At 40.7% G+C, this 27,902-nt stretch overlaps 1 protein-coding gene across 1 annotated transcript in view; it reads right to left on the bottom strand.

Annotated features, from left to right (window-relative positions):
- MYO5C (myosin VC) overlaps positions 1 to 27,902 on the bottom strand; it is a 58,260-nt gene that overhangs the window by 4,605 nt on the left and 25,753 nt on the right. Inside the window, exons 20-38 of the mRNA XM_037911199.2 lie at positions 27,636 to 27,801; positions 27,101 to 27,247; positions 26,034 to 26,198; positions 25,712 to 25,805; positions 25,063 to 25,126; positions 22,896 to 23,076; positions 21,963 to 22,056; positions 20,847 to 20,910; positions 20,652 to 20,732; positions 19,427 to 19,607; positions 17,105 to 17,198; positions 16,072 to 16,132; positions 9,277 to 9,445; positions 7,492 to 7,579; positions 6,872 to 6,970; positions 5,065 to 5,219; positions 3,756 to 3,845; positions 2,080 to 2,230; positions 490 to 772 (exon numbers count right to left, since the gene is read on the bottom strand). Coding sequence (XP_037767127.1) covers positions 490 to 772; positions 2,080 to 2,230; positions 3,756 to 3,845; positions 5,065 to 5,219; positions 6,872 to 6,970; positions 7,492 to 7,579; positions 9,277 to 9,445; positions 16,072 to 16,132; positions 17,105 to 17,198; positions 19,427 to 19,607; positions 20,652 to 20,732; positions 20,847 to 20,910; positions 21,963 to 22,056; positions 22,896 to 23,076; positions 25,063 to 25,126; positions 25,712 to 25,805; positions 26,034 to 26,198; positions 27,101 to 27,247; positions 27,636 to 27,801 — 2,427 coding nt within the window. The remainder of the gene's footprint in view (positions 1 to 489; positions 773 to 2,079; positions 2,231 to 3,755; positions 3,846 to 5,064; positions 5,220 to 6,871; positions 6,971 to 7,491; positions 7,580 to 9,276; positions 9,446 to 16,071; positions 16,133 to 17,104; positions 17,199 to 19,426; positions 19,608 to 20,651; positions 20,733 to 20,846; positions 20,911 to 21,962; positions 22,057 to 22,895; positions 23,077 to 25,062; positions 25,127 to 25,711; positions 25,806 to 26,033; positions 26,199 to 27,100; positions 27,248 to 27,635; positions 27,802 to 27,902) is intronic.

Here is a 27,902-nt window from a genome sequence, read left to right as displayed (position 1 = left end):
AAGGAAGAGGAGCCCTCAGCCAAACCCCTGCTGGTATTGCACCTGATTCTTGTCTGATCATTAAGGGCGGGAAGGACAATTCAGCACTTCCTCCTCTGCCAATATCCGCTCTCCACAATAAAAACCACTCTAAAATACCTGTGTGTGTAAATTAGCATGTCAAGATCCACAGACGTGTTGCAGGCTAAAGGGGACAAATGCTCCAGAACTGGGCTTCTGAGTCTCTCTGCCCCTCCAGACTGTACTGTGTGTCCCTCTATTAATGTTACCTGTAAAGTACACTTGTGATAAGCACTGTATCATGGAGTATGCTAGGACCAGCAAACTAATTCACAGAAAAGTTAAAATCTACCATTTCAAACCAGAGGGACAAGAATAATCACCGCTGAATGTTCACAGTGTATCCAATGCCACAAGTGATAGAACTACAGTAAGTAAAAAAAATCCCCTCTCTCAAATAACTGCTCGCTGAATCTTTATTGGCTTTACCTTATCTGCATTCCTTTCCGACAAGAGCACATGTCCTTGCGGAGGAAAAGACTATTAAGGGTGGCCGCTCCAATCAGAAAGAAAAGCTGCTTCACCGCCTGCTTTAGAAGCTCTGTGTCCAAGCCATTCTGGCACATTGTGCTGTAAAAATAGCTGAGCTGTTGCAGGATGGAGGTCATTGTGTAGGTATCGGTGTCGTCTATACTAGAAGAACGTTTACGGAATCCTGTGGGTTTCATGCCAGAAATTCCTTGGAGACTTTCATATTCAAGCATACCCGGCACTGAAAAGGCAACAGGAAATAATTTGTAACACCAACACCACATAGGGTCCTTTTAATGATGGTAATTTGGTTTTGGGAACCAATATTTTCAAGATGTATCGTTTAAAGTTTTTAAACTGCATTTTCTCATTACTCCAGTAATAAAGGAGGACAGGTGTTTGCATGTGAAAATGGTGTGGGCTTCCAGGCTAGATTTCATCTAGAACCTCACCTTACCGTGGCAGCTCAGTACGGTAGCCCAAAAGGGAGAAGGGGAACACTGTAGATGAAGGAAGCCACTCCTTGCACCACATCAAACAAGATTAGTGTGGTTAGACCTTTCAGGTAGATTTACACTCATGCTTCTTTGGGTAGTGTCTAGCGTACACTCCTGCATAGCCCCCCAGCAGAAGTATAAGCAGCAGTACAGCCGGTGAGGCATGACTTAGGTAAGTGGAGTGAAGACACGCCGGAAGGGTACGGGTATGCATGTGAGTACGTCTCCTACACCATCTCTACTTGTCCAAGCGGTGCCTGCCTGCCTATACGGCTATTTTTAGCAGTGTAGTGTCCTGCTGCCTCCCTGCTGGAGCCTCCCCTCAGCTAGTGCCTTTCACTGATGCCTGTAGCGACCCACTGCAGTGTGGATGCAGCCCGTTTTTCACTGCAGCAAGTAGCTACATGTACTCTACATGATGACACCAGTGGAGGGTAATATAGACATAGCCTTGGTGGGAGGTAATTTGGGAAAAACTAAAACAAAAACTACTGTCACACTATCATGAATAATTGAAAAACACCAAGGGAAAAAGCCACTGTAAAATGTCTAGTGAAAACAGCATTACAGAAATGGAATACCCTGCTGCTGAATAGCTTGCCTTCAGCTTGGCTGGTTAGAAATAGAGGGGGTGAGGAAGGGCAGGATGGAAGTAGAAGCAGAAATATGTTATGTAATATTTCCTAACTGAAACCCCCCTTTTTAGGAAAATAAAATCAATCAGCCCCCTCCCCCACCTCCTTCAGACCTGTCACGTGTTGCTAACACTCAATTTATACATTGTCCACAGCTGCCCTAGCTAGCCCTTTTTGCTCTAGGGCAGTGCCCCACACTAAGAAATGCTACTGCAAGGGTGGTGGTGGGGTGAGGGGAGGGGGCGGAAATGCAAACTTCTGGTGACTGTAAGTCAATGTACTCACATATGTATATAGGTGTATGCACAACAGGGCATAGTTCACCCCTAATCTTTTGTCTCTGTATAAGATTTATTCAAAATACCTTAGAAGTTACTAGTGCATTTATTTTCATTGGTTATTTTCTTCCTTCTTACCTATCATTGGCTGAATGTTATTCTCCATTACAAGAATGAATTGGTGATAGATACGAATGGCCAAGTCACTAAGAATTTGTCTGTATTCTGAAAGATCAAAATGCTTCAAACAGTTCATATTCTGACGTGGAGTATTTTGCTTCATGAATTCCTGAAAGATAGTTGTAAATGTATCAATATGACAATGCTGTTAATGCCATCATTATCAATAGATCTGAACAATGCTACACATGAACTGGATTAGTGAGTTGTGTGTGTATGCACTCTCAAAATGGGTCAAATGTACTGCTGTCTTGAGACGCTGCTACTACCCATGGATTTCATCAACATCAATATACACATTTTTCTATTTAGTGCTCATTCGGTGTCTAATCAAAAAACCCAGTGTAGTCAAAGGGAAGACTCACATTGACTTCAGTGGGCTTTGGATCAGGTGCTAGATCATTTACATGAAAAGCATCAGATATTTTTTGCAGGAAAATCACTCTCTTGTTTAAACTACATGAGAGAAAAATTCAAATGTGCCTCTTCAATCTTTTATGGTTTCAAGTGCTCTCATTTTTGTACTTTGTAAAAAGCCAAGTTTCTGATATAATATTAATCTGGCAGAGTTTTCAGCCTCTCAGAAACAGGGTTATTAATAGGTTCCAACTGCTGACAGGCAACATTATCAGCTCAGGATTTTTAAAGCTGACCCAAACTCCCACATCTGAGTTTTGTATCTCTGTAATGAGAAGAAAAATCCAGGATTGAAATGCTCTCAAGCTTGGGGTTTTGAAATGCAAACTCTCTCAAAGTTTGGAATGTTCAGACTTGCATTTGGTTCATTACAGATATGGATTAAAGCTGAAAACGTGGATCCAAACCCGGAACCACGTTTTGGGTTCAAACACGCCTCCAATTCCGCAGTTAAATTGTGAAAGAATTGCATTACATTGCCTTGCCTTGCCTTCAATCAAAGGCCTTTCTGATCAAAATTTGCTATCGTCACTATAACCACCAGGGAGAGTATTGCAGCTTGCAGAGGACACAGAAGTGCTTAAGCTGGGGTTGAGTGAAAGGTGTTTTCTCTTTGTAGGGATTCATGAGAATACTGTCTTTTAGTTTCAGACCATATGGGTTTCTACTCCGCAGTCATCAAGTATCACTTTGAGTTTGGGGTTTAAAGAACAAAAAACGAGCAATGAAATTCAGCTTCATCTGGTTTAAGATGAAACTGGCTATTTTACTACCATGTGTCTTTGATTTCATTTGGAGTTGTAACTTTACTTATTAATCAAATGGTAACAATGTCTGCCTGAAGCAGTAACCACTGAGTGAAAGAAAAGGTGAAAGTTATTTTTAAATACAACTAGTTGAGCTCCTGAGGTCCTGTTCAAATTAAACAGAAGATCAAACTAAGCAGCAGATGGATTAAATGGCACCCGAAGTATGTAACCGTTTCTTCCTTCTTGCTTTAACAACTGTTTATTGTTAGTGTTTCAAACATCTTCCTAAACTCCTTTGGACAAGCTGTTCTTTCCATTGGATCACCTCTAAGCCAAAAATCACTAGTGCAGAAGGATATGAATTTCATGCCCTTTTGGTGAGATGGTCCCATCTGATGATCCCTGCCCCATTTGGTTATAAAATTCAGTGAAATTATGTAAAATGTGAAGTGATTAAATTATTCCTACCTCTTCCCCGCTGTATTGTTTCAAACAGTTAAGAAAATGATATGTATTGGAGAGCCAAAAGGACAACATCTCAAAATCTTCAGCGTGCTCCTAAACAATGACATATAAAACAACCTTTTTAAACAACATGATCCCCTAAAGTTTAATTTATTATTGAAACTTATGACCAGCACAGAGTTAGTGTAGCAGCAAATAGTATTTGTAAAATGCTATCTATACAAAGTGTGCCCATGTCTATAATGGCCTTAAAATCTCTGTTTGTATATTATTTAAATGCAGTTGTACCATGGGTTGGCTAGACAGTGTGTATGGGGGCTCCAAAAATTACTGGAAGTCTTACTGCAAAAGGACTGAACACAGTATGTATACACAACTGACATGAAATTATACGTAAGTATTGCTTTGGAAGTCAGCTGTTGGGCCTATGTAAGTTACAGCTGTGTTTAAACATGGTTCTTGGTAGCAAGGTGCTGACATGCTTTCCTTGCCCAGTGTAAGGGGTGAACTGGGTTATAAAATTATTTACAAACTTGAGTTGTAGGTTCTGTCTATACTACAAGTTAAACGGCATAAAACATGTTTCACTTCCATCTGTGCCACAAAACAGAACTGTGCTTTTTGCTTTACTGGGTCACTAGGCCACAACATAATATCCAGATACTGCCATGGTGGAATTTGTAGTGCAGATGGGACCACAGACAGAGGGTCCTAGCTTATAGTATGGTTTTGTAAGTTGGTTTACAACATGGTTTTCTAGGATTCAGATCTATTAGTGCCATGCTAGCAAGAACTGTGTTTAAACGCAATTACACCGTTGGAAGCATAGTGGCAATAGCACTCTAGATTCCACACAATGCAGTCTTGTAACAAATACACTCTTCAAACCTCATCTCTGTCCTAAAAGAAGCCCAGTATCACGTCTGGCAATTCCTCATGCAACAAACTCTTACTATGGCTGAAAACAAAGTAAAACTTACTTATTGAGCTACTAACTTTTAGATGCACTGTATTGGATGTTATGTCTCAATTCTGAAAGTTTCTTGGGAGAGGGCAGTCTTTATGGAGTATGTATGTACCGTACTAGCACAATAGGCCCTTCACCCCTGGCTGGGATCTGTAGGTGCTACTGCAGTGCAACTACCAAACCATTGTCACCATCTATCATTTTCTTAACTCCGGAGGACCAGCGGATGACAAATATCAACATTTTCCCAGGTATAATGTGTACAGGTTGTAAGCCTATAGGTGTATGTACACTGAAACCAATAAAATAGTAGAATAAAGCAAAATATGCAAGAAATATTCCTACCTTAATAACTTGTTTGATACCATTAGTGGTTATACTCATGAAAGATTTCAGCATGTCATCATCATTCACATAATCTGCATATCTCACACACATGAACAGGATGTAAGCTGGTAGGCCCGGAATCATATTCACGACCACTCCACGTGGCTTTAGATCTGAGCAAAGCAGAGTCAAATAGGGTGTTCATTACACATAGTAGATACAAAGGTAATATCACCATCTAGTCTTTTTTAAATAGGTAAAAGGCACTGGATTAATTTCTAACCACGTTCTTGATTGATTGTGGATGAATTCTCTTTTCCTGTACAATTACTAGAGCAGGGCAGGAAACTGCATCAGAATGATTTCCCAGTGCTGAATTCACCATCTGCAAAATTTAGATTTTCGGTCAGAAATCATTCCCAGCACCATGGTTCACCCCTCCGTGGCAGCCCAGGTTTTCAGTCTCCTGGGCAACCCACCAGGTGGGCTGCCTCCAGGCTGAGCTCCCTGCCTCACCCACAGCTCCTCTGGCCAGCCTCCCACCGTGGGGGAGATGAGGCACACTGGCAGTGGCCAGGTGGGCTGCAGGGGAGTGGGGTATGCCCAAGGAGCACTGGCTCCCTGGCACACAGTTAGGCAAGGAGATGGCTGGAAAGCAGGACGTTTTAGAGAAATTCCATTTCAGTTCTTCTCAAAATGTCCCCTCTCATAGAAAATTTCACAGGTCCAACTTTTTGTTCTGCATCAGAATGGATTTTTTTCCAGAAGCACGAAATTTTCTGCAGGTCAGAAATTTTGGTTCTTGCTCAGCTCTAATAATTACAACACAATACATTTCCACTTAGCATCCCTCATAGAAATATATTAAAAAAAAGTTTTGCAGATAGGTAGGAAATACTGTAACAAGTTTATAAAGTATAGTACATCTTGTTCGAGTAGAAAGGAATGGTAATACATGAAGGTGGAGTCGAGCAGAGGAAAAGAAAGCTCTTATCTGAAGCAATAGAGAGGATATATGTTTTCTTGTACATTAGTTAATGGGGGTCAGGGAGCGCACTGAAAATGAGTAGAGTTTACTGTTAATCACGAGCTAAAGCAAGAAAAAAAATGGTTTGACGGTGAGATTTAATGAGTGGAAACAACTCAGAGGAAAGAAAAGAATTCCACTTGGAAGGAGAAACATAAGTGAAATTTCAACCACTAGTGAAGGAGTTGGCAGAGGGAAAAAAAGAGGAGACCATGACCCAGAGATGCTATCCCTAAATATTATGGTGACCGCTGCTAAATAAATACCCTAGATAGATAAGAAGAGCAAGTGGGTAGAAGACTGGATGAGAGACCAAACAGGAGAGGTGACACAGCCCTGAGTCATAAAGCAAGAACAGTCCAATTGAAACATTCTGTATCCCTGAAGTTTTGAGAGCAGGGGCTTGTGATTTCAGCAGAGGGGTACAGACAACTTCTAGCAAAGTTCTAGAGATAATGACTTACAGAAGAGGTAGACCAGGAAGGAGAATTAAACTCAGGTCCTGCAGTACTCAAGATTTCTAGTTTCAGAAGTGAGCAAATAAGAAGCTAGACAGTAGAGTCAGAGATATGAGACAAACGATAAATTTCACCAGATAAATACTTCTGTCTTTGAAACACTTTGAATCAGCAGTAATAGAAAATAATAGTATGGTGCTCCTAAGAGTAAAGTGGGAGAGAAGGGAGATAAAGAGATCAAAGTTGACAACGAGTACAACTGAAATTAACAAATCTTTGTTTAACATGCTATATCGAATATAATTAAATGTGACTGGAATTCAAAGTGTAACTGAAGTACCAAGGATGAGATTTTTAATAATTCTTGCTTCATCTTCCTTTACGTACTCCATCATTCCAATGTACTCTTTAGGCACAGCTGGCACATGTGTTTCATTGGCTGTCAAAAGTAAATGTACTCTTACTCACAGGCTAATGTAATGTTAACATGTTAAAATAAACTATGAGAGACATGCAGGTCTTACTGCCAAAAACATACTGTAGCTCCTGTTTGCAATAATCATCTCAATTTATGGCTCAAGTCTTATTGGTCAATTCCTGCTCAGATTACTCACATGAATAGTCTACTCCTGTGGGACTACTTGCACTAAACAAGTGAGGCTCTGGCTACCCATCCCAATATTAGTCAGGTTTTCAACCTTTAAAACAACTTTTAGAGTGAAAACTAATTCTGTAAAAAAAATTTAAAAAAAGTGTACACACATATATACACTTTTATAAAATGGGCTGAAAAACAGGGCAAACATTTATGAAATTTTTTCTAAAGCTTTCCCATCTTTTGTTGTTGAAAAATTGAATTTCACAACCTTCTGACCGCCCCGCTCTCTCTCTCTCACACACACACACATACCCTGTATTACACATTCAAAACTATTTTAAACTTTAAAAAATAAGTCCTACCTTTTTCAATAGTCTTGGTAAGAGCCTTGATCTGATTCTGCAATTTTTTTATTACTCTGTCTTTCATGTCTAACTCTTCTTCAAGATCCTACAATAATCAAATCAAGAGAGTGAATTTATAGCTACCTGCATTTTTTAAAATATTGCCTTTGATTGGTATATGTAAGTCTTACTCCATTTATGGATATCAAAATTACTGTTACATCCTGGACAAAAATTCAGGATTATGACTAGAAGAAAAAAGTCAAGTAACAAGTCAGTAGATCTCTGCTTCTACCTCCACAGAGAGCAATAAAACTGAGATCTGGAGCAATGCTGCAAAGGGGTACATCCTTACCAGCACTGCTGATGAACCAATCACTCAGACAGCACGTGCAGAAATCTGCTCAGTAGTTGGTCTCACATAGGTCAATATTTATCTGGCTCGCTAACTTCATTTCCCTTTTAGAATATTCGGTCCCAATTCTGCAAAGACTTATGTATGTACTTAATTTTCAGATTGTGAGTAGTCCCACTGAATACAAGCTTGATACCGCAATCCCTCTGTCCTCAAAATCAATGGGAATTCCAAGCAGAGGCTTGAGAAATGGGGTAAAATCGCTCTCACCTCCGAGCATAATATTTAACTGCACTATGCCTTTAAATCTTTTGCTTGATTGGGCTAGACTGTAACATTAAACTAGTACCTGCAGGTTGGACGGTTTAGGAAGTGTTGCACTTCAATGGGAGTTATGGAGGCACTGTGTCTTAAACAAACTATATCTGCCTATACAAACTATAACAACAATGGCCTGTGTGCCTTCTTCCTCCTGCTGGCCCCAATTTGGGGCAGCAGGGAATAAAGCCATGGATACGTCCCTCTCCAGCTGGGATTTCCACTGCTACTGTTGGCTCTACAGTTCCTCATTCTCTGCACGCCAGGAGCACAAGGACTGAAACTCTGCCTAGGCCAGTATAGAGATGCCAGGGAGATGGACCTTTGCACCCTCTCCTTGCGCAGCTGCACTCAGCTGGGAAATGTTTAGCGCAGGGGTGGGCAAACCACAGCCCACGGGCCGGATCCGGCCCCTCAGAACTTTGGACTCAGCCCATGGGATTGACCCCCATGGTGCCGCAGGCCCCACGCTGTTCTCAGAAGCCGCCAGCACCATGACCCTGGGGCCCTAGGGGTATTGGGGGGGGAAGGGCTCCATGTGTTGCCCTTGCCTCCAGGCACCACCCCCTGCAGCTCCCATTGGCCGGGAACGGTACCTGGAGGCGTGGCAAGGGCAGTGCATGGAGCCCTGTGCCCCCTGCCCCCCAGGGACGTGGTTCCAGCCATTTCCCGGAGCGGAGTGGCGTGGGGCCAGGGCAGGCACGCAGGGCACCTGCCCTGTCCCCAGTGTGCACCGCTGGGCCGGAGCCCAAACCCCTCCTGTACCCTGAACCCCAACTCCCTGCCTACACCTTGCACCCCTCCTGCACCCCAACTTGCTGCCCTGAGCCCCCTGCATCCCGTCGCACCCCAACCCCCTTCCCTGAGCTCCCTCCTGCACTCTGCACCCCTCCTGCACCCCAACCTCCTTCTGTGAGCCCTCTCATACATCCCGCACCTCTCCTCTGCCCCAATCCCTTGCCCTGGGCCCGTTACTGCACACCGCACCCCCTCCCACACTCCCTCCCGCACCCCAACCCTCTGCCCTGGCCCTGCACACAATTTCCCCACCCAGATGTGACTCTTGGCCCATAAAGTTTGCCCACCCCTGGTTTAGCGCCTACTGTGTAACCTCGAATATCATTCCTCACCATGTTTTCCAGAGTAAGATGAATTGCCTCCTGCTTTATCTTGCTCTTTACTTTATTCTCAATTTCATGTTGCTCCTTCAGGTGATTGTTTGTCTTCTGAATTTCTTGGATTGTGGCAATCTGCTTCTCTTCTTCTTTTGTGTGTGTTTCAGTCTGGTCTTCCAGTGTCCTAGAAATCAAAAAGAGTTTGTTCCTTTCTTATTCTTCTTTCCGCAAAGCAAAATATTGCTTCAAGATGGGTTACAAGTTCTGTTTTTCTGAGGCACCTATTGGAGTTGGCAGAAGCAATTTCCCACCTTATCATTACATCACCCCAGTAATGAGTGGTACTTGCTAAATACAATGCCAGTCCCTATAAGGTTTTAAGTGTGTCTGCTCAGCCTGTGGCATTGAATCCACATTTCTCAAAGAGATGTAACATAGGGCTGTCAATTAACTGCCGTTAAGGGGTGCGATTAACGCACAGCACAATGAACCTGGGTTGATTTTTTTTTAATCACAGCAGGGCAGCATCCGCTGCTCAGGAGGGAGGCGCAGTACCGCAAGCCGCCACCGGAGGGTGGGCGGGCGGAAAGAGAAGGGGCGGCAGAAACACGTGGCTCTCATACCGGCTCCGGCAGAAAAGTAAAGTGAAAACAGCTCCCTGCCGCTTGCCGCTGGGGCTGTCCCCCTCCCCCACTCGTGCCACCGCAGCGGGAGCTGATCCCCGCCCCCCCGCCAGCTCTGTGCTGCCCAGGGCTCGGCTCTGAAGCCCGGGCCCTATTGCTCCTGGTCGGCCCCTCCCTCCCAGGACCAACCCCCCCACCCCGCGTCGTGCCTCAGTTCCCCTTGCTGGCCGCTCACTCCGGGGGTACCCCATAGAGAACATGGGCCTGGCGAGCTCAGCCTCTCCACCCCTGCAGCGTGACGAGTCCCTGAGGTAAAATCCACCCTCCCTTGCAAACAAGGGCTCACTCAGCGGAAGGGAGCCCACCTTGCTCCGGAAAAGAAGGCGGGCCTGGCGAGCCCAGTACCAGAAACCACCCTTCCAGAAGCAGGAGCAGCAAGACACCTCCCTCACCCTCCTCCTGCGCAAGTTACTGCTTGTTCCTCCCCATTGTCCTCCCAGAGCCTCCTCCTGCACAAGTCCTTGCTTACTTCCCCCCTCCCCTGTCCTCTCCCAACACTGAATGCAGATGTCTAAGATGAAACTCTCTTCGGACAGGAGGTGAACCTGGTGAGCTCAGAAACCCCCTCCAACATGAGTAGCATCAATAATTCACCTTTCTCCTGCACAACTCACACCCCTCTCATCTCCAGAGTACTGAGATATAGATAGATAGATAAAAACCAACCAGCCAACCAACCAAAAAAACCTTACCCCTTCAATAAGCCAAGACTCCTCTAAAGGAGGCACACAAAATAGTGTACAAAAGGCTAACCCAGCAGCAGCAGGCGAAAAAAAGCCTCCTGCGCTATTCACTCCCCTACTGAATGTTAATCCTGAGGTAAAATCTTTCCATATCCATGGCAAGGACTCTTTTGAACAGGACACAAATATATTGATTATATAGAAGAATGTATTGAATTATTCCAGACATTGACACAGTTCTACTGTGCTTTCATGATCTGGAGTGATTAAATATCAGAAAAAGGTAATGGAGCAAAGCAGCAACAGTTCAGGACTTTTGAATGGGAAGTTTATGTTTAAAATACTTCCAGATGGTGCTTTGCCTAAAAAGACTGTTATCTGTAGCTATTGCACAGCTGAGTCCCAGTACCGCAGAAGCACTTCAAGTCTGCAGTACCACCTACGTTCTAAGCATGCTTTTGCCTCCGGCTCTTGTGGTATAGATAACCCACCACCAGCAAACGAATCCAGCCAGCCGCGACAGTACAATTACAGAGTTTCAGGATCGCTACAAGCCCACGGATCAAACAAAGTTCAACACCTGAACCAATGCTATTGCAAAGTAGATAGCTATGGACTGCAGACCACTCAACACTGTAAATGACAGAGGGCTAAGAGATATTATTCAAATTGCATCTTCCAATCAGTCATACACCTTGCCCTCCCGAGGAACGATTGCATCACAGATAAGTGACCTATACTGACAACGAGAAGACTACAGAGTTGGAGCTTCTGAAAAATGCACTGGCTGTTGCTTTCACTGGTGATCACTGGACATCCTTGAGCAATCATAGTGATCTTGGTGTCATGGCACACCTTATTGATACCAGATGGACACTGCAGTCGTTTGCTGTAACAGTAACTCATACTGAAGAGAGACATTACGCTGAAGCATGTGCAGAGAGTTTCATGGATGTTGCAAAAGAATGGAATATTCAAGAAAAGGTAACAACAATTAGTACTGACAGTGGACGTAACATGGTAGCAGTAGCCAGTCGCTTGCCTTTTGAACACGGCTTGCATTGCTCACAGTCTGCAGCGATCCATTACAGTAGCGCTCAGCGATGGTGGTTTTGAAAACGTGTTAGCAAAATGTAGAAAACTTGTGGGCCATTTCAAACACAGTCCAGCTAACAGTACAGAGCTATGAATACAACAAGGTTCAATGGACAGAAACAAGTGTGACGTTGCACTCTGTATGATTTTATGAAAGTATGCTGATGAGTTTGAATATAATGTAACTAAAATATGCTTCATGCAAAAGGTCTCGTCAGGTATCATTACAAAGCTTATAATCTACTGAGCGTGGTCATCCTATTTGTATAAATGTATCACTCTTGTATCTGTAACTAGAAATATAACTAAGAGGTCCTATTGTAATTATGCAAAGTGTGGGCCATTAATGGTGGTTTGGAATCTTGATGGCGCCCATCAACCAGGACAACTGACTGTGAATGGCTCTGTTTGCAGACAGGCCTTCCTGTGAGTCAGGCTGGGAGGAATGAAGGCTTGGGGTCTCACAGGACATGTGATCATGTGATCTGAACCAGTGGCATAGTCAGGTGGAGAAACCAGGGGGAGTGGGCATAAAAAAAAAAAGGCACCACCCGCTAGTACTCACCCGGCGGCGGTCCGGGTCCTGAACTGGAATCCATCTTTAACCTGGTGTTTTTCCATTGAGAAGGAGGGGTGGGAACCCAGAGGGACAAAGGATTCCCGCCTTATGCAAAAGATATATAAGTGGGTGGAACAGACCAAAGAGGAGCCATCATGAGCAATCCTCTAGCTATCACCTGAGCTGGAACAGCTGAAAGGATTGTGCCCAGACTAGGAAGGTGTCCAGTCTGTGAAATAAACTTATGGAAACATCTCTAAGGGTGAGATTTTATCTGTATTCAGTTTTATTACTGTACTAGACTTAGACTTGCGTGTTTTATTTTATTTTGCCTGGTAATTCACTTTTTTCTGTCTGTTACTACTTGGAATCACTTAAATCCTACTTTCTGTATTTAATAAAATCACTTTTTACTTATTAATTAACCCAGAGTATGTATTAATACCTGGTGGGTGGGGGGTGAGAAACAGCTGTGCATATCTCTGTCAGTGTTATAGAGGGCAAACAATTAATGAGTTTACCCCGTATAAGCTTTATACAGGGTAAAACTGATTTATTTAGGGTTTGGACCCCATTGGGAGTTGGGTATCTGACTGTTAAAGACAGGAACACTTCTGTACGCTGCTTTCAGTTAAACCTACAGCTGTTAGGGGACATCGTTCAGACCTGGGTCTGGGTTTGCAGCAGCCTAGTGGGTCTGGCTGAAACCAGGCAGGGCACTGAAGTCCTAAACTGACAGGGCAGGAAAGCAGGAGCAGAAATAGTCTTGGCAGCCTCCAAGGGGTTTTCTGTGATCCAACCCGTCACAACAAGAACCTCTTGTACAAGATATTTCAACTAGGGCTGTCAAGCAATTTAAAAAATTCATCGCAATTAATCACACTCTTTATAATAGAATACTATTCATTTAAATATTTTTGGATGTTTTCTACATTTTCAAATATACTGATTTCACTTACAACACAGAATACAAAGTGTACAGTGCTCACTATTTATTTTTGATTACAAATATTTTCACAGTAAAAAACAAAAGAAATTGTATTTTTCAATTCATCTAATACAAGTACTGTAGTGCAATCTTTTTATCATGAAAGTTGAACTTGCAAATCTAGAATTATGTACAAAAAAAACTGCATTCGAAAATAAAACAATGTAAAACTGTAGAGCCTACAAGTTCACTCAGTCCTACTTCAGCCAATCGCTCAGACAAACAAGTTTTGTTACAATTTGCAGGAGATAATGCGGTCCACTTCTTGTTTATAATGTCACCTGAAAGCGACAACAGGTGTTTGCATGGCATCACAGGCATTTGTAGCCGGCATCACAAGATATTTATGTGCCAGATGCACTAAAGATTCATATGTCCCTTCATGCTTCAACCACCATTCCAGGGGACATGCGTCCATGCTGATGATGGGTTTTGCTTGATAACAATCCAAAGCAGAGCGGACCGATGCATGTTCATTTTCGCATCTGAGTCAGATACCACCAGCAGAAGGTTGATTTTCTTTCTTTCTTTTTTTTTTTTTTTTGGTGCTTTGGGTTCTGTAGTTTCTGTATCGGAGTGTTGCTCTTTTAAGACTTCTGAAAGCATGCTCCACACCCCGTTGCGATCAGAGTTTTGAAGGTGCTTCAGAGTCTTAAACCTTGGGTCGAGTGCTGTAGCTATCTTTAGAAATCTCACATTGGTACCTTCTTTGCGTTTTGTCAAATCTGCTGTGAAAGTAATCTTAAAACGAACATGTGCTGAGTCATCATCCAAGACGGCTATAACATGAAATATATTGCAGAATGCGGGTAAAACAGAACAGGAGACGTACAGTTCTCCCGCAAGGAGTTCAGTCACAAATTTAATTAATGCACTTTTTTTAATGAGCATCATCAGCATGGAAGCATGTCCTCTGGAATGGTGGCCAAAGCATGAAGGGGCATAGGAATGTTTAGCATATCTGGCACGTAATACCTTGCAATGCCAGCTACAAAAGTGCCATGCGAACCCGTTCTCACTTTCATGTGACATTGGAAATAAGAAGTAGGCAGCAGAATCTCTCGTAAATGTAAATAAAATTTGTTTGTCTTAGCGACTGGCTGAACAAGTAGGAGGACTGAGTGGACTTGTAGGCTCTAAAGTTTTACATTCTTTTATTAAGTGCAGTTATGTAACAAAAAAAAATCTACATTTGTAAGTTACACTTTCACAATAAAGAGACTTCACTACAGTATTTGTATGAGGTAAACTGAAAAATACTATTTCTTTTATCATTTTTACAGTGCAAATATTTGTAATAAAAATAATAATATAAGTTGAGCACTGTACACTTTGTATTCTGTGTTGTAACAGAAATCAATATATTTGAAAGGGTAGAAAAATCCCAAAATATTTAATAAATTTCAGTTGGTATTCTATTGTTTAAGAATGCGATTAATCACCATTAATTTTTTTGAGTTAATTGTGTGAGTTAACTGCGACGAATCGACAGCCTTAATTTAAACCAGGTGGAACTCCACACTGGCTATGATTCAGCGCCTGCTTTGCAATAAAGCCACTATCACATCCACATTAGCTCTTCAAGAGCACTATCAGTGCCGACAGATGTTGAAAAACTGCAAAAGCTAGAAACTCTACTTGAGCCCTGCAGGTCTGTGATTGAACTCCTTGGGGGGGAACTGTATGTCTCCTGTTCTGTGGTTTTATCTGCATTCTGCCATATATTCCACATTATGGCAGTCTCTGATGGCCACTCAGCATACGTTGTTCGATTTAAGAATACTGTCACAACAGATTTTACAAAACGCAAAGAAGGTACCAGTCTGAGATTTCTAAAAATAGCTACAGCACTAGATCCAAAATTTAAGAATCTGAAATGCCTTCCAAAATCTGAGAGGGATGAGGTGTGGAGCATGCTGTCAGAAGTCTTAAAAGAGCAACACTCTGATGCAGAAACTACAGAACCCAAACCACCAAAAAAGAAAATCAACCTTCTGCTGGTGACATCTGACTCAGATAATGAAAATGACATGCATCGGTCCCCACTGCTTTGGATCGTTATCGAGCAGAACCAGTCATCAGCATGGACATATGTCCTCTGGAATGGTGGTCGAAGCATGAAGGGGCATATGCATCTTTAGCACATCTGGCATGTAAATATCTTGCTACACCCTACAACAATGCCCTGCGAATGCCTGTTTTCACTTTCAGGTGACATTGTAAACAAGAAGTGGGCAGCATTATCTCCCACAATTGTAAACAAGCTTGTTTGCTGAGTGATTGGCTGAAAAAGAAGTAGGACCAGAGGTGAAAGTAAGCCCCTGTGGGCTTGTTTTAAAGGCCCCGCATCTTCCAGTTGAGGCCACGTCCCCGCTCAGGACTCTGGCGTACCGGTAAGTCCTTTAAATTACTTTCACCCCTGAGTAGGGCTGAGTGGACTTGTAGGCTCTAAAGTTTTACATTGTTTTATTGTTAAGTGCAGTTATTCTTTTTTTACATAATTCTACATTTGTATGTCCAACTTTCATGATAGAGAGATTGCAATACAGTACTTCAATGAGGTGAACTGAAGTTTCTTTTTTATAGTGCAAATGTTTGTAATAAATAAATATACATAAAGTGAGCATTGTACACTTTGTGTTCTGTGTTGTAATTGAAATCAAAATATTTGTAATTGTAGAAAACATCCAAAAATATTTCAACAAATGGTATTCTGTTATTGTTTAACAGTGCGATTAATCATGATTAATTTTTTTAATTGCTTGACACCCTAATTTAAAATAATATAATAATAATATTTACCTCCTTTGACCTTTCTCTGACAGACTGTGATGCACCTGATTAGGCATTTTTTCCATTTTTCCTGTGATGGTTAAAAAAAATAAATATCCAACAACAAAAGAAACACAAACAAAAAACAAACAAACAATTACCCCCCCCCCCCCAAGTTTGCTGATTGATCTAGGCTGGAATTTAGTTAATATTTTCTTACACATAATAACCTCTTCCTATTTCCTGTAACAATATTGAATTACAAGGGAAATACCCATATCAAAAAAGTCCTTTGCTTACACAGCAACTGTTTAATAATAGGTCCAGTATGCAATGGGAGCTGAGTGCCCATAAAAGGCACAGGATCAGACACCAGCTGGTAAATACATGTAGTATCAGACCAATTTACAAGGTACATGTCATGTAATTAAATGTTAAATAACTGACTATTTCCCCCTTCTGATGATTACATGATATAGGGACTTTTGGAACTCCTTCAGTAATTACAATTTGCAATAAAGTTTCATATAAAATGAAAACATTGTTGAGGAACCAAGTGTTTATAAACAAGAGAAAATCTTTCATTGCTATGGGCCAAATCCTGACGGCCAGGATTTTCAGATTTTAAGTTTTATTCAGTCCAGACTCCCACTAAATTCAATGGGAGCTTTGCATGCATAAGGAATCCAGACTTGGCCCACAGTAATGGCATGGAACGTAGTAAATAAACCCCAGCCATGGGAAAGATTCTCTCATGCACCAGAACTCTATTCAGTGCAGGAGAGACATGGGGAGATGTGGACCAGCTGCAGATCTGACACAATTTAGAGCTGCTGTCAAGCAATTCTAAGTTATACCAGAGGCATGGAATCTATAAATGACCCACATCATTGGAGGAGTGACACAGCAGTGTTCCACTTTGCCCTCTCCCATCAAAATACCACCCCCTCCATGCTGGAAGGGGAGAGGACAGAGTCCTGCCAGTGGCACCGATGTGCTAGTAGGGGGGTCCCCTAGGCTCCCTGTATTTGTTTGCAAGACAGGCCAGACGTTGGCTTTTTACCTTTCATCTTGGCAGCTTGTTCTTGAAGGCGTTGTTCAAGATCCACCTTTTGCTTTTGAAGTTCAGAAATCTGCTGTTTAAAGTCTGGGATCATCTTTATAAAGAGGAAAAAACACTTGAATAATTTAGTCTCTCAATATTTTGCCTAAAGTTTAAACAGCTGAATTAGTTTAAAGGAAACTATGTCATGATTTTCATTTTTCCAGTTCAATTTATTTTTTAGAAAGTATCTCTTATATAATATATTACAAAACACTTCAGAAAGAAATGATATTATAGGCTCCCTTTTTGAAATGCTTTTTCATCTCAGTAACTTCAAATTAAATTTTGAAAATATTTCTCCTACTGACTCTTACTTTTTTCCAGTCAAAGGAAATAACATTATACACTACAGAATGCACTTCCTTCTTGGAAATGTATATTCCATGTGTATCAATATCAGTATGGTGCAGGTGGTAGCACTTTCATCTCTTGGTCAGAAGATTTTGTATTGCTCAAGTGTTCAAACAGGCTTTGGACTTATAACAAATGCTTGTAATTTACTGGCTGCTTTCTGTGAATAACTGCCCTTTGGTGGATGGAACCTCAGACTGCTCAAACTTATGGAGCAGCGGGTTTCAACTTTTTTTCATTTTGCAGACCCCTAAAAAAATTTCAAATGGAAGTGCGGACCTCTTTGGAAAGTCTTACACAGTACGTGGGTCCCCTGGGGTCAGTGGACCAGACGTTGAAAACCACTGCTATGCTAGATATAAGAATAAATGCCTGTTGACAGATTATCCTTAAGTTTACATGCTAGAGGACTCAATTTTGGGAGGTGAAGGTCCTGGTTCTATCCCACATGCTGCATGTGTGCAAAGCAGCTGGCAATCCTGGTGGCCTGTATGCATCCAACTACAGGACATCATTATGACCGGCACCCAATTATTGGATCTGAACTCTTTAAAACTGCAGAATGTTGAGCTTTGCTTAACTGGGACTGGTTGACTGCTTACCCAGGTGGTTGTTACAATGAAAGAAACACCATCTTTCAGAAAAAGCAGTAAAATAAGTTTCCTTTTGTCTGTTCCAAGTGGTTGGTACTTTTCAAAACCAGTAGAGGGATTAACCCAAGTGTTCTGCCATCTTTCCATGTATGAATTTTAAAAAAAACAAACTCTTGTGTTCTAAAGATGTATGTTTGTATGAGCTATTGCTGTATGGTTAATGGTGGCTGTTTGCCTACAAAGACACTGTAGCATGAGTGTCTGACTCCTAGCTATATCAGTTTGAAATACTGTACCTCCAGCATGCAACATACTGTGTAATTCTGATTCTAGTTTGTGTTGCTCTGGAAAGGGTTATTTTTTCATTAAGAAACTCTCTTTATTAAGCTATGACATCCACCGATGAGAAAGATAAACACAAACCATCAGTCAAACAATAGCGGTCTTATTTGATATTCAGACCAGTTGTTTAAATTATGGATGTACTGAAATGGCTAAATATGATAGCTTCCTGATCAATGCTAAAGCTCTGGTATTGTTTTTCTAGCTAATTCTCTATTCAAGTGACCTAAAAGCTTAGAAATAGATGTTTGTATTCCTGAATAGCTATCCAGTGTAAAACTCCATATTTCCACAAATTATTACTGTAATTTGAAACAAAAAATCCCATAAGAATGGCAAGGAAGAGCATATAGGTATGTCCAGCATAATACTTGTATGAGCCTACCAATGTCCATCATGACAATATTTTGAATAGAACAAAATCCTTTCTAAAATCATAAGTCTTAGTCACATGGGCATACAAAGGGTTAAAATACAATCTAAGCTCACACTGTGATTCGTCTGTTTCCTTAGGAAAGTATCAACCACTTGAGCCACATTCTGCTTTCAGGTGCATGAACGTGCAGCTCCTGCTGAATCAGAGTTTGTAAAATGGGTATTTTAACATTTGACGATTACAACAAAAATGCACATTGAGGACATTTCTCAGCCCAGGTTTACACAGCAGTAAGGGGCTAAGACAGAGTAGCTCCACGTGGCTGAACAAACTGGCTGTAGACCAGGCCAACCAAGTCTGTCACCTCTCCTGATGATGTCCTCATGTATGGCAGTTTGTTGGGCATCACCACAGCCTTTACTCCAGTGTGGGCATAGAGGCTGTGTATTTTGACATGGCTACATCTCTGGGGTCCATCGAGGTTAATGGAAATGCCTGCAGAAATACTGAGGGTTTCATGCCACAAATACGCTTGGGGCAGGATTCTGTCCCAAGGTAATAAGAGAAAAGGTTCTGTCCGACAAGATAGTACTAACCTCTGCAGTACTTGAACCTTACCATGTTTTCCGATGTTAGTCTACTAACTTCAAGTCGGATGCTGTCATTTATGTCATTTTCCTCCCTAAACAACTTTTGTAAATGGATAATTTCTTGACTAAGATGTTCAACTTTAAAGTTCAAAGCTTCAATCTCCTTTTCATAGTTCTCTTTCTGAGACTGGAATTGGCTTTCCAACACTCTGTTAAAAAACAAAAATTGGAAGCTACAGAGAGAGTATGACTTTGGCAGCAATATGCCTTCTTCCAGGGTCAAGACAAAAGCAATGTGAAAACAAGGCATAGAGCTGAAACAACTCCAGAACCTCAACACCCCAGGAATTCAGACCAATTATGAGCTCCCAGAACACACACATTTTGTTTCTCATGACAAGGGTTCAATCTAAATAGTTTTCAATTTTATGTTATAATTTACAGTTCAAAGCTATTCAGTTATCTCATCTTTCCTGATATGCATGCAATGTATTGTTTATGTCTGTAAACAGAGATTTCATTTAACAACTTCAGAACCTTTAAAGAAATGCCACCATGTGCAGACATGTAAATTAGAGAAAGTAACCACGTCAGGTGGATAAAGGACCTTGTAAAATACAAAACGCCCAAATTATGTGCAGTGTGGTTTTAGCCCAAACTAAATGGATCTCACTAGTAACACTGGTTCTTAAAGGCTTATAAGGTCAAAATTATTTCCTTTTTCTAGCTGTGCAGTACTAAACAAAAGCTATATGACTGGTTTAAAACAAAGCTCAGAGAAAGTTTTCTTGTACACAATATATCCACCAAGACTGTCCGAGCTTTTTTGTTCCTTTCAGTCCATGCCTCTCCACTCAAAGATTGGGTCGCTCATCAAAACATTAAAATTTATGGAGATTAGTCTCATGAATCCCCATGGAAAGTTCTCTAGCTATTAAAAAATACCCATATGTTTCTAATGCTTGCACTATTAAAATACCACCATCCTTACTTAATGTTTATAATGCCCAATCCTGCAAGTTTTATTCATGAGTAATTTTTTATTCATGCATTTTTCCCATTGACTTCATAACAATGCGATTTGCTGGATTGAGCCCTAAACTATTCCGCTATTAGGCAATGTTTGTTCACTTGTTACATGATGCTTGCAGTATGATACTGTAAGACCAGTTTCCTTATTACTGCCCCTTACAGTTTATCCTATGAATCTCAGGCCAGAATTATGAACAATACATTACATAATTAAAACTAACCTTGTGGCTTTTTTCAGGCCCTCATAAGCAAACCAAAGTTCTCCATCTTCATTTAAATGTTCCAAATCTTCTGTGGACAGCCTAAAATACAAGGCAAGACAATGTAAAATGTGTATGGGTGAAGAAATTAAATATCTTAAAAGTATGATTGTTTTACATTTTTAAAAAGCCCAGAAAAAAATTTATATATTTTACCTGCTTCTTACATCCTCAACATCATAGCTCTCAAAAAATTGTTGCGCAACTTCCAACACCTTTTCTGAAAATAAACATCATTATGTAAAGAATGAATTTTCTCCTTAAATTTTCAGAATACATATGTCATACAAATAATCACATCAGCCTCTTTCTAAAGCAGCCAACTTCTTTGCTGGTGGATGATGCATATACTTAATTTAACTAAGGAGTGCAATCCAGAGACTTCGTTCTATCCCTCTCTCTTTATGGCATTCTAGGTAGGTACAAGTGCCAAGGATGCTGTCTATCATGTGCACTTGATATGAAAGTTATGTCCTTTCCTTCCAAATTTGGACCTTGCTGGAGTTATCTACACCGTAGCTATTTAATGCTTTGCTTACGGCAAGATGATTTACACAGGAGCTGCACCTTCAAGCTATTAGGTACTGCAGAGAGTGCAGACAGTGGCAGCACTCTTGTTAAGCAACATTTCTCACGGTCTCCAGTTCAGCATTTCTCACAGACTCTGGTGAAGCACATGCCTAACTTTAAGAATGCCAGCAATCCCTTCAACTACTCATGGGCTTTAGGCATATGCCTTGCTGAATCAGTGCTAGAGAGCATATTTTATCCGTGCTCTGTGAGTTGTACTAGCTACTTATTCATTTCTGAGTTAAATTCAAGGTATTACTTTTGATCTGTAAATGGGTTGAGTGCTGGCTGGCTGAGAGACCAACTCCTCTGTCATGTGATCCCAAAGCAAGGGCAATCATCTGAGACATCTGAATTAACAACAGTGTTGTTTAAATGAGAGAGGACTGAGTGTTCTTGATGAGGAGTCCCCTGGTGTTGGTATTCATTCAGCACGCAGCAATACTCACCTGTTTTCCCTCAGGCTTTTTCTGGTGGAAGATAATGTGGCTGATGGGATGGAGTTCATTCTGGGTTTGGGCAAGGGGGTTTATTTGTTTGTTTGTTTTTTAACGTCTGTCTGAGAAGTTTTGATCTCTGAGTGTTTTTACCTTTTATAATATATCTAGAAAAACCGACACAACTAAACATATATAAGTTTGATCAATTAAAACAGAATCGTAAATGTCTGTAAATGCTCTGAATTACATAGATGTCAATTACCTCTCATTTCTTGCTTCTGGGATTGGACCTGCTTTTCCACATCCATTTTCTGGGTCTGAAGCAGTTCAATTTCCTTTTGCAATTCAGGTATCATCTGAATTGGACAATTTTTTCAGAATGAGATGGAGTCCAATGAGATAAAAATGAGTCACTAAGATGGGCCAGATATTGACTAAGTTGTAAACAGTATTATAATTAACAACGGTTTGATCAACATGCCACAAGATTTAAAATGTGTTCTGTTTAAATCAGTCTAGTAAAAGGTCTCAAATATTCACCTATATGAGAGAACCTAATAGTAAGATTCTGACACAGCATATATAGTTCATGCTACAATATTTGACTCGAAGGAAGAATATTTTGCTGTTTTTAAACACACACAAACAGGTTCTGTTTATAAAAGGGAATAAATAATGAATTAATACCTTCTTCCAAAAGTTGATTCACATATTTTAATGGACAAATGTTTAAGGCCCAGTTCAGTCCTCCAATATTTTTGCACAGTTCTCATTGGCTACGTTTTAAGTTGTGCTTATTCTGAGGGCAGAATTAGGTTACAAATATTCCTTTCATCAGGACAATAGATAAAGTTTTTTTGTTGTTTTGTTTTTAGTTGGCAGTGGGTTTGTGAGAAGTGCAATTTTCAGATTTTACACTCAAATGTACTAACCAGCTGTCATTTGTGAAAATGAGAGTAATTTTGTGTCTGTCTGGTTTTTCCATGTGTATTGAAGCCAACAGTAAATATACACTATTGCCTCAACCAGATTTTTACTAGCCACAGCTTGCTTTAAAATGTACTGTACATAAACAACAGAACAGAAAAGATGGAGTATCAATAAAGCACTGAAATTCTCTATTTGCAGGATATAGGGAAGAAACTAAAATAAACTGGACCATTCCTGGTTTTGTTTACTTAAAAATTCCTCCTACCTTTGCCTGTTTTTTAAGTTGTCCTACTTCCAGTTTTAAGCCATCCTGAATGACATGTTCTTCCTGAATTTGATCTTGCAGCTTAATTTTCTCTTCTTTGAGAGTCTTAATTTCTCCCTTTAATGACTCAATTTCTTTTTCATAGTCTTGCTTCTCATTTTGGAACTTTTTCTCAAGTATTCTGCAAGGAATCAGAAAGAAAGCACTTTTTAAAAACCCATCTCCAGGTGAAGAAGTGTTTTGTTCTGTTTTTTCCATTTGATTTGCAGTTTTGGAGACCGAAGGCTATGGGTACGTCTACACTTGAAACTATCGGAATATTCTGCTGCCCACGTCACTGCAGCTTCAATTCTGTTTTTAGGGCGCTAGCTCATTCAAAGCTAGCATGCATATGTCTATGTGAGTCAAAAACTACACCTCCAGTTCATATATAGATATATCCATTGAAACAGGACCAGCTGAAATGACAGACAAGGTGCACCCTTCAACTGAAAAAAGCATAAAATGTATAAAGGAGTAAAAAATATTAGGTGGGACTGAAAACAGAGGGGAAATACTGTCAACTATTAATATCACTTACTGACCTAATAACCAGGAATGGAAAACACCTAACCTTTTAATTTTCAGAAAGTTACTAAAGGTACCTAAGAATAATGGGACATATTCTCTCTTGTATGAGTCACAGAAGACACTTGGTGGAATCCTCCACCACAACTTGGGCAAGAGAAAATGGGGGATGGGTGGGGCAGGTAAATGAGATGGGTGGGATTTCCAAAAGTGCACAGTGTCAGCCTAACTTTGCTCTGAATGACTTCAGTGGGAGCAGAGTTAGGCCAATGCTGAGCACTTCTCAAAATCCCAGCCTAGCTTCTCAGAATCACCTGCAACGTTGATGAGAGGATGACAGGAATGTGCCCAGGCCTCCCTACATCTACCTGGCTATGGGGACTGAGGTAGAGGGCTCAAAGGCAGAACAACCCCTATGTCTAACGGAAAGTCTACACTGAAAAAAAAAAAAAAAAAAAGCAATGAGTTTCAGAGCCCAGGTCAACTGACTCAGGCTTATGTTATGGAACTAAAAATAGCAGCGTAGACATTTCCACTTGGGCTGAAGCCCGGGCCCTGAAACCCTGTGACAGAGGAGGGTCTCACTGCTGCAGGCTTTTTTCCCTATGTAGACGTACCCCCAGCCAGTAATACAGCGCAAGCGTCCTCGCTTTTCCTGCTAGCTCCCTGTGAGACCCAGCTGGTGGAGACAGTCTTCACTCAGGCCTTGTCTACACTACATGGGAAATTCGATCTAAGCTACGCAATTTGAGTTACTTGAATAGCGTAACTCAAAATCGACGTAGCTTAGATCGACTTACCGCGGGGTCCGCACTATGCGATGTCGACGGGAGACTCTCTCACCTGAGAAGGACACAGGGTTTCCAACTTTTGGAGAGGTTGAGTAACCACATTTCCCTGTATTTTAAGGGATGTCTCTTATTTTGTGCCGAATGTTCTACAAATCATATACATTTAGGAGCTACTGTGAAGCATCTGATCAGATAAGAGGTACGTTTTCAAGCAACAAATCATACAAAGGCTCATAACATGTGGACGAACTATGTGTTCTGTGACTCAAATGGAAACACTTTGGGTAGTGAGGGCCCGTGCCTTAAAACTAAGCTTTGTCCTGTATTTTCAAGCAAATGCCCTTTATTTCTTTGAAATGGTGGTGGTCAGAGAGAGAGAGTGTAACTGGAAGAGCTGGCTGTGGGCATGACATTGTCTGATTTCCCTAAGGTGAACCCCCTTTTCTGTCTTTTTCCCTCTACGTCACAAAAAATCTGTCTGGTGTCACCATCAGCCTATTCTCAGACACTGTGGGTTGCAGTGCATTTCCAAAGGCATTATGATCAGACTCTCCTCTCAGTTCTCAAAAATATGCTTGAGAATTAAAACAGAAAATTGTAAAAGCAAAATTGATCAAAGGAAACCATACAATTTCCCAGGCACATGACTGATGTCTTTAACCTTCCCTCTGTTGACATGTTTTAGTTTCCTATTCGAATATATACCCCAATAGCCATGGAGAACGGAACGATTTTTGTGTTTATGTATGCATAATACATTTTCAGAAAGAAAAAAAAAAGGCAGAGAGAGAGTAACTTAAATTCCATACATTCTTTGTCTTTCTTCTTGTTGTACATTGGTAAACAGTTGTTTTGTGAGGTCATCCATTTTGTCTGTGGGGAAAAAAATTATATTTGAAGGCTCTTCATGTAACAGTGAACATTTAGAGTAAATTAAAAATTAAGAGCATGAACATGAGTTTTTGTTTTAATAAGCAATTCTTTGGATAGTTTAGTTTAGAATTAACATATCACATGTAACCACATTACTCCTGAGATGCAGAACCACAGCATAAGCAAGTTCTGACAAATCAACATGCTATGGGTTCTAAAATGTAATTACAGATTTTGATTCCACGTGCTAACCTTTCAAGAGAACTTGGATTTTTAAGAGCAATATACTAAAAGAATCAAGCAAAGAGAAGAGTTTTGAAGGGAATGCTATGAGCTCCCTCAGAGACAAGAGGCAAGGGAGAGAAGAAAGCTTCTGTTCCTACATAGACTCTAGAATAAAGAGCCTGGGCACTACATACCCTAAATAGAGCATTTCAGAGATGAGTAACTAAAGGCCAGATGTCCAGCTACAGTAAACAGACTTCAACAGAGCTATGCCTATTTACACCCGCTGAGGAGCTGGCTCTATCACTTTTCTCCACTGCAGCTTTGCAAAACTGCCCTACATCTGCTTTCTTATTGTACCTTTCATTTCCTCAGTTTCCTCTTGGAGCTTCTGTTCTAAGAATGTTTTCTGTTCTTGCAGTTCTGCATTCTGTTTCTCAAGTTTTGAGAGTTTCTGCAAACATAAGAAGTTAATAAAAGACACAAATTAAAAATGAACAAAAAAAAAATCTTTCATTGAAACCCAGGGCTTACAGTTTAAAGGAAACTGCAGACTTTGTTAGAAGTTGCAGATACTTAGCAACCCTCAGGATCAGGCACTACATAAACCCATTGTCACAGTAACTAAAAGATTAATAAATTATCTTAAATTGCGAACACCACCAGAAACAGGAAGATTAACCTGTTCAGTGTCCTCCTTATATTTCTTTCCTTTTTCCTCAGAGGTTCTCTTTTGTGTCACTAATTTTTCAAGCTCTAATTCAAGTTTCTGGATTGAATCTAGGTCATTCGCATGAGTCGAAGCCAGGTGAGTCAGCCTCTCCAGTAAGCCGTGATTTTCTTTGTTCTAAAATGAGTAAACATAGGTTAAAATGAAACCAAATTAGAGTTTTGTTCCATTCTATTTAGTAACTTATATTATTAGTGAAATACACATATTTCCCCTCCCAAAACAGTTGCAACAGGTTCTGCTCTATCCCTCCATCAGTTACCAAAGCCCAACTTTTGTGTCTTTCATTGGAAATCTCTAATAATTGAATATTTGTTCTCTCAATTTTTAAAAACTGTTTGGACACTGTATTAGTAAAGAATGACCTCCAAGAACAGAATCAAGTAATACTTGGATAACAAAAACAATTTACCACCCAACCTTGCCTCAGTTATGAGAAAACAGCTAATCTACTGCCTGACCCCTCCCCTTGCTAATTCATGTTCACTACAAGCAGGGAAATTCTGTCTGAAAATGAGGTTAAAGCCATATTATAAAACCAGTTTGGCTAATATGGCTCTCAAAAAATTGTCCCTGAAAGAAAACCATGGTAGAACCCACAAAACAGCAAATGCATCTAAACAGAGTTGCAGCTAATATGGTTCTGATCCCAGTGTGAACAGGATCAAAGAGAAGTGACTGAACAATTGCAGCATACATAGGAACTGCCACACCGGATCTAACCATTGACCTTCTAGTCCAGAATCCCACCGTCAAGAGGGGTCAGTACCAAATGCTTCAAAAAGTACAAGGAAGCCCCTCTGGACAAATATAGAATAGTGTGCCTGCATGGGAAGACAATTTGTGGTTGTTTTAGGCCCTTATCAGGGTCCATATCCCTTATGCAAATTTTTCGTGTCTAATGAACTGCAGATGATATTATTAGCATAAATGTCTAATTCACATGTGATTGACTCGCAATAAAACAAATGCATTGAAAGAAAATTAATAGAAAACACGAATGGATTCTTGTCATCTACCTGGTCTTCTAGTTTCTTCTGCAGTCGCTGAACTCTGTACGAAAGCTGGATATTCAACACAAATCGCCGAATATTCTGAAATCTACGTCTTGCAAGCCAAGCACGGGCATGTTTCTGAAGGATTACAGCCTTGTGTTCCTTGAGCATCTTTAAAAACAAGAGAGCAACAAACTCCTACAATTATCTGGTGGATCAACCAACATCTGTTCAGATGTTCTGTGATTCTATCTACAGGGATAAACAACCATGTTAAAATCCTAACACTTAAAATAGAAACACATTCAAATAGCACATCCAAACCATTGGAATAATCAAAGAACACCACCTCCGACATTTTAAAAATTGTAAAGTGAATGTGCAATAGATCCTGCTTGAAATTATGAGGTAATAAACATTTCATCCACATGCTGAAGTATTCAAGAGTACCTCATGTAAAAGATACAGCATTAAGCATCACTAGAATTTGCCTCCATCATTTTATAACACAAAAGTTCCCAAACACTGGGATCTTGGTCAAATTCTTAAATGGCTGTACCTTTCGGAATTTCTTCCTTGCTAGAAATCCTCGCACATAAGCTTGGATTGTTATAGCAGCCACACAGATGAGCTGGCAAAGTTTACGGACAATATATCCCCGACAGTGCTTCTGAATAACTATAGCAGCCCATGCTTGCTTTAGAGCTGTAGCAGTGATAGCTTGCCTTAATTAAAAAGAAAATAAAGTTATTTTTAATTGATATTAGACTGCTTGTGCTCATCCTCTCAAGTCCCAAAGGTTGGACCCAAAAGAAATAATAGGATA

Source organism: Chelonia mydas, chromosome 10 (genome assembly GCF_015237465.2).
Source record: "Chelonia mydas isolate rCheMyd1 chromosome 10, rCheMyd1.pri.v2, whole genome shotgun sequence".
Classification (NCBI taxonomy): Eukaryota; Metazoa; Chordata; order Testudines; family Cheloniidae; genus Chelonia; species Chelonia mydas.
This window is presented reverse-complemented; position numbering and strand designations above follow the sequence as displayed.